Source organism: Orycteropus afer, unplaced genomic scaffold, assembly GCF_000298275.1.
Source record: "Orycteropus afer afer isolate SDZICR_OR568_19922 unplaced genomic scaffold, OryAfe1.0 scaffold00713, whole genome shotgun sequence".
NCBI classification, from domain to species: Eukaryota; Metazoa; Chordata; class Mammalia; order Tubulidentata; family Orycteropodidae; genus Orycteropus; species Orycteropus afer.
The window spans coordinates 194,015-202,827 of NW_006922300.1; the positions used below are offsets into that span (position 1 = coordinate 194,015).

The window sequence follows — 8,813 nt, forward strand, 5'->3', positions numbered from 1 at the left end:
GGTACCACTCACTATTACCCCTAGTGACCCACTCAAAAATTTTTTGCTTCCTGTCCCTGCTATCCTATGCTCTGAGGGTCTGGATATCTTAGTACCAAAGGGAGGAACATTCCCACCTGGAGACACAATACTGATTGCATTGAACTGGAAATTAAGAATGCCAGCTGGCCATTTTGGCTTCCTCATGTCTCTGGATCAACAGACAAAGAAGAGCATTACTGTACTATCTGGTGTGATACTGATTACCAAGGGGAAATTGGATTGACATTACATAATGGAGATGAAGAAGAATATATCTGGAATACAGGAGATTCTTTAAGACGTCTCTTAGTACTACCATGACATTGATTAAAGTCAGTGGAAAATTACAGCAACCCAATTCTGATATGACTGTTAATGGCCCAGACCTTTCAGGAATGAAGCTTTGGGTCACCCCACCAGGCAAAGAACCATGACCAGCTGAGGTGCTTGCTGAGGGCAAGGGAAATACAGAATGGGTGGTGGAAGAAGGTAGTTCTGAATATCAGCTACAACCATGTGACCAGTTGCAGAAATGAGGACTGTGATTGTTATATTCTTTCATTGTATATATGCATAAAATATTTTTGTTTCCTTCTGTTATGAACTGTGAAATATAAATAAGGTTAATGCATTATGGTTGTACATGTGTTAGCATATCATGTTAGGCACAAATATTGAGGCAGGATGGGCCCAGCTTCATCCCAACAAAACTTAGAGAGTGAAAAATCCCTCTGCCCATACTCCCCTTCCTTCCTCCCGGACCAGCCATCCTTGATATCCTTCTTATCTATGCATTCCAGTCAATGTACACTCCCTCCCATCTCCCTGTTTATTCCCTGCCTGAGTTTTTTTCCTGCTTCTGTAACACTGCTGGCTTGTGTCCTTGAAAATAACCACCCACCCTTTTATCCCAAAGACCCCAGAAGAAGAGCCCCATAAAAACTCCATGTAGCCTTTCTTTGTTCAGGGCTCAGTCTCTGAATGAGAATCCACTGAGCCCAAGTACCGGTACAAATAAAGTCCTTCCTTTGCATCATCCTGCTCAGCATTGGCGTTTCTCTTGGCCGCTCCAGTAACATTTCAACTTTATAATGTCCTTATTTAGAGATTATATGTGGTTAAGAAGATGTGTACAACTGCCAAGTTGACAAGGGGTGGACTGTGATAGTTGGAGTTGTGTGTCAACTTGGCTGGACCACAATTCTGCATGGTTTAAGCAGTTGTGATGTGGTTATTCCCATGATGGGATCAGATGGAGTTTCCCTAGGGCTGTGGCCTGCTTCTAGTATATTATGGACATCCTGGGAAAAGAGACACTCTTCTGTGGATCGAGATTCTGTTGTGCTGCCTACAACTGTCCATGAGCAAACAATCCACCATTTGGCCTGGAGATCTTGGATTCGTCATTCGTTGGAGTCAACAGCCAGTATACTGCCTGCCAGCCTTGAGCTCCTCAGCCCCTGCAGCTGCGTGAGCTGGAAAAAGCCTACAGCTTGATGTTTGATCCAAGAACTTTGGACTTGCCAGCTTCCATTTTCCTAAGATAAATTTCTCTTTCTCTCTCTATATAAGCTTTACTGGTTTTGTTTCTTTAAAGAACCCAGTCTAATACACCTACGATATCGATCTTTATGTATTTCATTTCATTTTTGACAACTTCCAATTTTCCTAGATTCATACTTCGTACATTCCATGTCCCTATTATTAATGGATGTTTGCACCTATTTCTTCTCATTTTGAGTTGTGCCCCATCAGCAAATGAAGGTCCGGGAAGCTTTTCTCCATCCATGTCATTAAGGTTGACTCTGAGGAGGCAGCTCTTCCCCAGTCATATTTTGAGTGCCTTCCGACCTGAGGAGCTCATCTTCCCACACTGTATCAGGCAATGCTTCAGGTCTATTCATAAAGTGTTCCAGTAATATATCAGACAGTGTTTCACTGTTATTCATAAGGTTTTCACTGACCAATTATTTCAGAGGTGGATGGCCCTGTCCTTCTTCTGAGTCTTTCTTCACCTGGAAGCTTCCCTGAAACCTGTCCACCATGGGTGACCCTGCTGGTGTTTGAAATACTGGTGGCATAGCCCCCAGCCTCATAACAACACGCAAACCAACACAGGATGACAGACTGACAGACGACTGCTGGAGTTTGTCTTTAGCTCTTGAATTTGTGATTTAGGGTTTTGTCAGGACCTGGCAATATGTCCATCACATGCCTGGGGCACCGGACCACTACCTGGATTTTGCAGACCCCCTTTCCTGTGGATGTCTGGGAGTCTCCTCTTGTGTTTGTGCACCTGGGGTGGGACTAGGGGTGCGTGTACCCCAAAGACTCCCAGTCTCTGTCCCCTCTTGCCCTCTCTGCTCTACAGCCTTTTCCCTCGGCCGGACCTCTGAGCTTCCTCCTCAGGTTACCACAACTTTTGGGAGGGGCCCTGCAGTGGAGTGAGATGGCCCCTTGCTTGGGGAGCCTGCCAATGTTCCCCTTGTTGAAGCACTGGGGCTCCCTCTTGATTGGAAGGGTGGCAGGCTGACCCTGAGGGCCAATTGCTCCTTTTCCAACCCCGGTCTCCTCCCAGCCTCTTCCATGGGGACAGGCAGTGAGTGGCAAGGAGGGTTGGGTCAGGGTGCAGTTGGAGGCTGGCTGAGGGGAAGAGGGAGGGGCGGTCAGCTGAGCCATCTCCCACTACCCTGTCCTTCCCAGTGACTGATGCCAGAGAGAACCTGGACCTGGGAGGTCAGATGTGGCCAAGCTGGGGATTGCATGTGCCCAGGCCTTGGCCTCTGCACGTGGCACCCGGCAGGGAGGTGACATGGGGCCTGGGGTATGAGTGCTGCCCCGCATAGCTGGTCCTGGGGCATCCTTCAGCCTTCTCCCAGCAGCCAGGCAGGTCCTCCTCTGGGGGTGTGCACGTGCTGCAGGCTGACCCACCTCCTGCAGTGGTTGGGAGGAGCAGGCCCGCCCTGTGGCGGGTTGGGGACGCCTCGGCTGGTGCCTCCTCCTTTGTGGGCCGCTGCTGCCTCTTGGTGGGCCCTATGCACCAGCTGGCCAGGCCTGGAGGCCTGGGAAGCAGCTTGGGCACTGCAGTGAGGGCTGAGGGCAAGGAGCAAGCTTGTGGGTCTCTGGGCCTCAGGTGAGAAGGTGTGGCCAGGGTATTAAGGCCCGCAGCCTTTTCCTGGTGGGGGGGCACCCTGAGTGCAGCCAAGCTGCCCCCACTCCCTGAGGCCCTGGCTAGCTGGGCATTGCCCCCCCCTCCCTGGGGCCCTGGCTAGCTGGGTATTGCCCCTCCCACTCCCTGGGGCCCTGGCTAGCTGGGTATTGCCGGGTAGCGATGGGGTGGCTGTGCAGAAGCAGCAACATCTGAGAGGTGGGCAGGACCGGCCCTGGGAGCCAGGCAGGACTTGAGTGGGTGGACCAGTGGCTTGGTTTGCTTAAGGTGGTCAGCATTCCGGGCCAGCATGGATAGGAGGGGGCGCAGGTGCAGAGCTCCAGTGGTAAGAGGGTGCTAATGCAAGGCCTGCCTCGGAAGGACCCCCCGAGGCAGGCAGTGCCTCCAACTGACAGGTGCTCTATGAGGGGCTTTGTGGGCTGGCGGTATGTTTCAGTAATTCTGAGGACTGCTTAGTGGGCTGGGAGGATCTGGTCACCTCCACTGGGGAGTCTCCCCGACCCTCCTCAGCCCAGCGTCAGTTCTCCGAGACAATGCACGAACGCCAGGGTTTGGGGAGAACGAGCCGCCCTGGCCCAGTTGATCTTGATGGCTCCCTCTTCCCCTAAGTGAAAGCCCCCCCAAAGAAAGCCACGGCCACCACACAACTGAAGCTGAACTTTATTCCTGTCGGCAGGAAAGAGAGGGGGATGGTGCACAGGACCCCCCACCCCTCACGGAACCAAAGAAGACAGGGGGACCCCAGACAGGCTCCCTCTTCTCCTAAGTGAAAGCTGCGGGGCCACAGGTGGGGGAGGCGCGTGAGAGCAGCATGGGGCGGGCTGGGGGGCGGGCCAGCGCCAGGCTCAGGGCACTGTGACGCGGTAGGGGCTGCCTGGGATGTGCTCGTCCGCCCACTTGACCACCAGCGTGTACTCCCCCTTGTCCTTGAGCAGGTAGGAGACGCTGTACAGCCGGCTGCCCACGTGCTTCACCAGGATCTCCTCGCAGGGCGTCCGCGGCCCGTGAACGCCCACCAGCAGCATGTTGTTGCCTGAGGAAGGTGGGGCTCAGTGCTGGGCCCTGACCTGCTGCCCCTGCCCTCGCCCTTAGCTGCCCCGTCCGCCATCCCGAGGGCTGGGCCCCCAGAGGTGCTTTACCAAGGGGTACAGGAGATGGCAGGAAGCCCCACAAGGGAGGTGGCCCTAGGAAGGGCTGCCTGGAGTCTCGAGAAGCAGTGCCCACCCCGCTCGTGCCTTGTCTCCATCTTGCCTTGGCCTGGCCCCTTCCTTCTGGGAAGCTGAGGCCACCCACCTGCTTTACTGCAGTCCACCGTGAAGCTGCTCTTCTGGCCCGCGTAGGCCTTGCTCAGGCCCAGGCCCTTGGCCACCACCTTGCTGGCATCCGCGGGGCCGGGGCCCGGGGCTCCGTGCTGGGGGACATTGGCAGCCTTGGTCAGGGAGTCCACGAACACTGACGAGGTCTCATGGAGGCTGTGGTTGCGGACCAGACGGGGGCCTGAGGAACAGAGTAGGTTGGGCTGAGGGGAGAGCCGAGGGCCAGCTGTGGGGTGGACATCTGGAGCCTGGCATGAGGCTTACCTGTGACTTTGGCCTTGAAGGGGCTGCCCCCAATGTGGTAGGGGCCACCATACTTTATGGAGATGAGGTAGCTGCCGGGTGCCATGGGTGTGTAGGTGACTCGGTAGCCCTCGGGGCACTCCTGGCACTCCATCTTCACCTTGGAGGGGCCGTCGATGGTCACCGACAGGGCACCCGCTCCTGCGTTGCTTGTGTTGACGATGAACTCAGCCGGGCTCCCTGGAGATAAGGGGGTCCAGGGAGGGAGGGCTCAGCTGTAGACTCTTGTCACCTCCACATGCCTCCTGTTGTCACCAAGCAGCAGCACCTACCTGTGACACCACCTTCCAGGCCTGCTCCATAGGCTGACACCAGGCCTGGGTCCCCCCCATGCCCAGACTCCCCAACTCGGATCTTGAAGGGGCTGCCAGGGATGTGAGTGCCATTGAACCTGACGTCGATCAGGTAGACTCCGTTCTCCCGAGGGATGAAGCGCACAGCGTACTTATCTGAGGAGCAGAGGGGCGTGGCTGTAGCTGGGATGTTTCTCTTTTTGCCCGGCTAACCCCATCTCCTCACCCGCCAGCGGGAGCCCAGGTTCCGTGCTGGGCACCGACACCCCGCGAGCGGGGGCACCCTCACTCCACTCCCCGGCCCCGACTCCCTAAAGGCTGAAGGCGGAAGCATCCAACACCCCAGCGGCTGGCCGCCACAGCTTGGTGGACCGAATTTTTCTTAAGCGAGCCCCGCCCGCCTCCTCGGGAAGGTTACCATGACCACCAGGGTTTACTGGGCTTCAGACACAGACGTGTGGGAACTTGCTCCAGGCCACGCAGCTGGGAAGGGGCAGGGCTCCGAGGCCGGCTCCTCCCACCCCTCAGGGCTGCCCCTGGCCTGTCCTCCAGCCCCTGGTTACAGGGCTCAGCAGGCCCGCCTGCCTAGGGGGCCGGCGCACCAGGGGCTCCGCTGGCCAGGGAATGACTGGCTGCTAACAGCCTTGCAGCCTCCTTCCGCACTTGGGGAGGCCCGCTGGCCCTGGGGTGGCCGGGCAGGGACAGAGCCTCACCTTGGTCGATCTCGGTGACATAGCACTCCTCCAGGGCCCCCGAGGGGCTGTGCACCTTGGCATCAATTGCCCCCTTAGCCCCGTTCAGGCTGACTGCAAAAGAGGCTGGCTGGTTGGCCTTTAGCCCTGACTCCTGGAAGCACAGCAGATGTGGTTAGCCACGGGGCAGGGTGAGGCGGAGAGCCCCAGAAAGCAGGAGGCCCATGGCCACACTTACCCATCCGGCGTCCAACTGGGTTTAAAGAGGGAGAGCCGCTGAGCCGAGGGGCGGGAAGCCACAGATGCGTCCCCCGCCCGCCACACGCCCTGCAGCCACACCACTGAGCTCTCCCCCTCCCACCACACAGGCGCACCCCGCAGTCACAGCACCACGCCGCCCGCCGAGCTCCCACCCCGGCAGGCTCTCCATCTTTAGACCATGGTGCCAGTGCTCAAGGGGCACGGGTTCCTGTTCAAAGCCTTTAGACCTGAGGCACGAGAAAAACCCCACGCGGCAGGCAGGGGCGGGTCCTGCCACCCCCAAGCGTGGGCTGAACCCGACCAGAGCAGAGGCCGCGTGCGTGGGGCACGGGGGCCGGAAGGCAGCTCGTGCGGCGCTTCTGGTCTGGTGGGGCTGGGCCCGGCTGGGTGGCAGGGGCCCCGGTGCTGGTGGTTTCTCTCGGTGCCTCACCTGAAGACTAGAAACAGTGAGGCGGCGGGCGTCACCAGACGGAGAGGCCACGGGCACCACGAAGGGGCTGTCGGGGATGTGTTCCTCATTGAACTTGACTGAGACCTCATAGTCACCTGGGCAAGGAGAAAGCACAAGGCTGGGCTGGGCCACAGAGGGGTCATGTGTCTGTAGCTCCCCCTTCCAACAACAGCCTGCGTGGAACGGACCCCACCTCCCTGGCCCTTCTGGTACCTGGCTCCTGCACCACGTAGGCCACGCCACAGGAGCCGTCCTTGCGGTCCTCGAAGGAGATTTCCGCCTTGCTGGGCCCTTCCACAGCGATGGCCAGGCCCCCGGCCCCAGCTTCTCGGGTCCAGATGCTGAACTCGGCTGCAGGAAGCCACGTGGGCTCAGGAGTGTGCGCCCGGCCACGGCCTTCTGCCTCCGCCACCTCCCACACCAGCCCGAGGCCCAGCCAAGGGACCCAACAGCCTACCCGGTACTCCAGCTTCGGCCCTCTCCAGGCCGGGGCCCCCGGCACGGACCTTGTGGGCACCCCCTTCCCCCAGGGGCCCCACGGTGAACTGGAAAGGGCTTCCTGGCACGTGCTGGCCCTTGTACTTGACGCTGACTGTGTGTGTGCCTGTCTCAGCAGGCACGAAGCGGATGCAGTAGGTGTGGTTCTCCCCTTCCACGATCTCAGCCTCGTGGCTCTTGCCCGATGGGCTGGTCACCTGGGCTGTCATGTCCTGGATGCTAATTTCTACAGATGAAGGAAGATGCTGGTGAGGGGCTGGCTGGGGTCCGGCCCCTCTGCTTGGCTCGCGGGGGTAGTGCTCACGAGTCCCCGGGCCTGGAGAGAGGCCAGGTCTTGCCCGAAGCTCCCTCAGCCCCGGGACCACCCTCAGTTCCTGGGGGCCCGTACCAGGGATCTTGAGGCTAAGGTCACAGTGGCTGCCAACGTTGGCCACTGAGGGGGCCCGTCGCCTCCGAGTGATGCTTTCTTTCACACGTCCCTCGCCGGTCACCTTCACAGAGAAGGGGCTACCTGTGGGAAAGAGAGCACAACGATCCCACACAGGTCACAGGCCTGTGGGTGGCTCTAGGAGCAGGGGGGTGCGCCCCGCTCCACTCACCAGGCACGTGCTGGTCAGCAAACTTGATGTTGATGATGTAGTTGCCAGGCTCCGTGGGGCAGTAGGTGACTCTGCACGTGCCATCCTCCAGGTCCTCGGTGTTGATGTCTACTTTGCTGGGGCCCTCGATGGACAGGCTGAGACCCCCGTAGCCTGCAGGAGAGCCAGCCCTGAGCCAGGGGCCCGACCGCAGTGCTTGTCTGCCCCAGCCGGCAGGCCAATGCTGCTGCCTACCTGCATCCCGTGTGTCAATGATGAACTCCGCAGGCTCGAAGGTGTGGCCCTCGTGGAGGCCCTGGCCGGAGACACGCACGCGGCTGGCATCCCCGATCTCTGACTGGCTGATCCCCACCGGGATGGGGCTGCTGGCCACGTGCTGCCCATTCTTCTTCACATGCACCAGGTGCTCTCCGGTCTCCTTGGGCACGAACGAGATCCCTGGGCACAGGCGGATAGCGAGGGCCAGTCAGCCGCCCTTCTGCGCGAAGCCCCCAGGCCCGCCGCTGGAGGGCCGACGCGCTCCTCACCCACGTGGCCATTGCGCAGCCGCTTGAGTAGACAGGGCTCCTCCCGGCCCGAGGGCGGGACTACGGTGGCCGTCAGCAGGCTGAGGTCCGTCTCAGAGATGTTGATGGGGATGTCAGCAGCCGAGCCCACCTTCAGGTGGGACATGCGCATCGAGTCGTCACCTGGGCAGAGCGGGTGGGCAGCCATCACTGAGAGCCTGAGGCCATCCCCACCCTGTCCCTCCTGATCTCCTCACCAACGCTGCTGCCACCCACCTGTGACCCTGGCTGTGAACGGGCTGCCCGGGACGTGCTGCTCGTTGTACTTCACCAGGATACTGTAGTCGCCGGGCAGCACAGGCAGGTAGGAGACGCTGCACGTCCCGTCCTGGTTGTCAGTGCAGCTGATCTCGGCTTTGGACGGGCCCTCGATGGCCAGGGACAGGCCTCCTGGGGAGAGGCCGGGAGAACGGGGGCCCCGACCAACAAGCAGAGGCCAGGGTGCAATTCCATTTAGGTGGGGGCTCCAGTTAGGGAGGCTTCTGTTTAAGACGCTCTGGTGGCATAGTGCTTAAAGAATTCAGCTGCTAACCAAAAAGGTCAGCAGTTCAAAAGATGAAGCACTGTTTCCGTAACTGACAGCCTTGGAGACCCTGTGGGCAGTTCCACTCTGTCCTCTAGGGGCGCTGTGGGTCAGAATGGAC

General features: G+C 59.1%; 1 protein-coding gene across 1 annotated transcript in view; it reads right to left on the bottom strand.

Moving 5' to 3' along the window:
* Positions 1-4,035: 4,035 nt before the first annotated feature.
* Positions 4,036-8,813, bottom strand: part of FLNA (filamin A) — a 21,255-nt gene continuing 16,477 nt past the window's right edge. Inside the window, exons 35-47 of the mRNA XM_007957147.1 lie at positions 8,386-8,559; positions 8,131-8,292; positions 7,838-8,041; positions 7,604-7,756; positions 7,393-7,515; positions 6,964-7,230; positions 6,720-6,857; positions 6,486-6,601; positions 5,816-5,948; positions 5,082-5,258; positions 4,771-4,989; positions 4,484-4,687; positions 4,036-4,223 (exon numbers count right to left, since the gene is read on the bottom strand). Of these exons, the coding sequence (XP_007955338.1) occupies positions 4,036-4,223; positions 4,484-4,687; positions 4,771-4,989; positions 5,082-5,258; positions 5,816-5,948; positions 6,486-6,601; positions 6,720-6,857; positions 6,964-7,230; positions 7,393-7,515; positions 7,604-7,756; positions 7,838-8,041; positions 8,131-8,292; positions 8,386-8,559 (2,258 nt within the window). The remainder of the gene's footprint in view (positions 4,224-4,483; positions 4,688-4,770; positions 4,990-5,081; positions 5,259-5,815; positions 5,949-6,485; positions 6,602-6,719; positions 6,858-6,963; positions 7,231-7,392; positions 7,516-7,603; positions 7,757-7,837; positions 8,042-8,130; positions 8,293-8,385; positions 8,560-8,813) is intronic.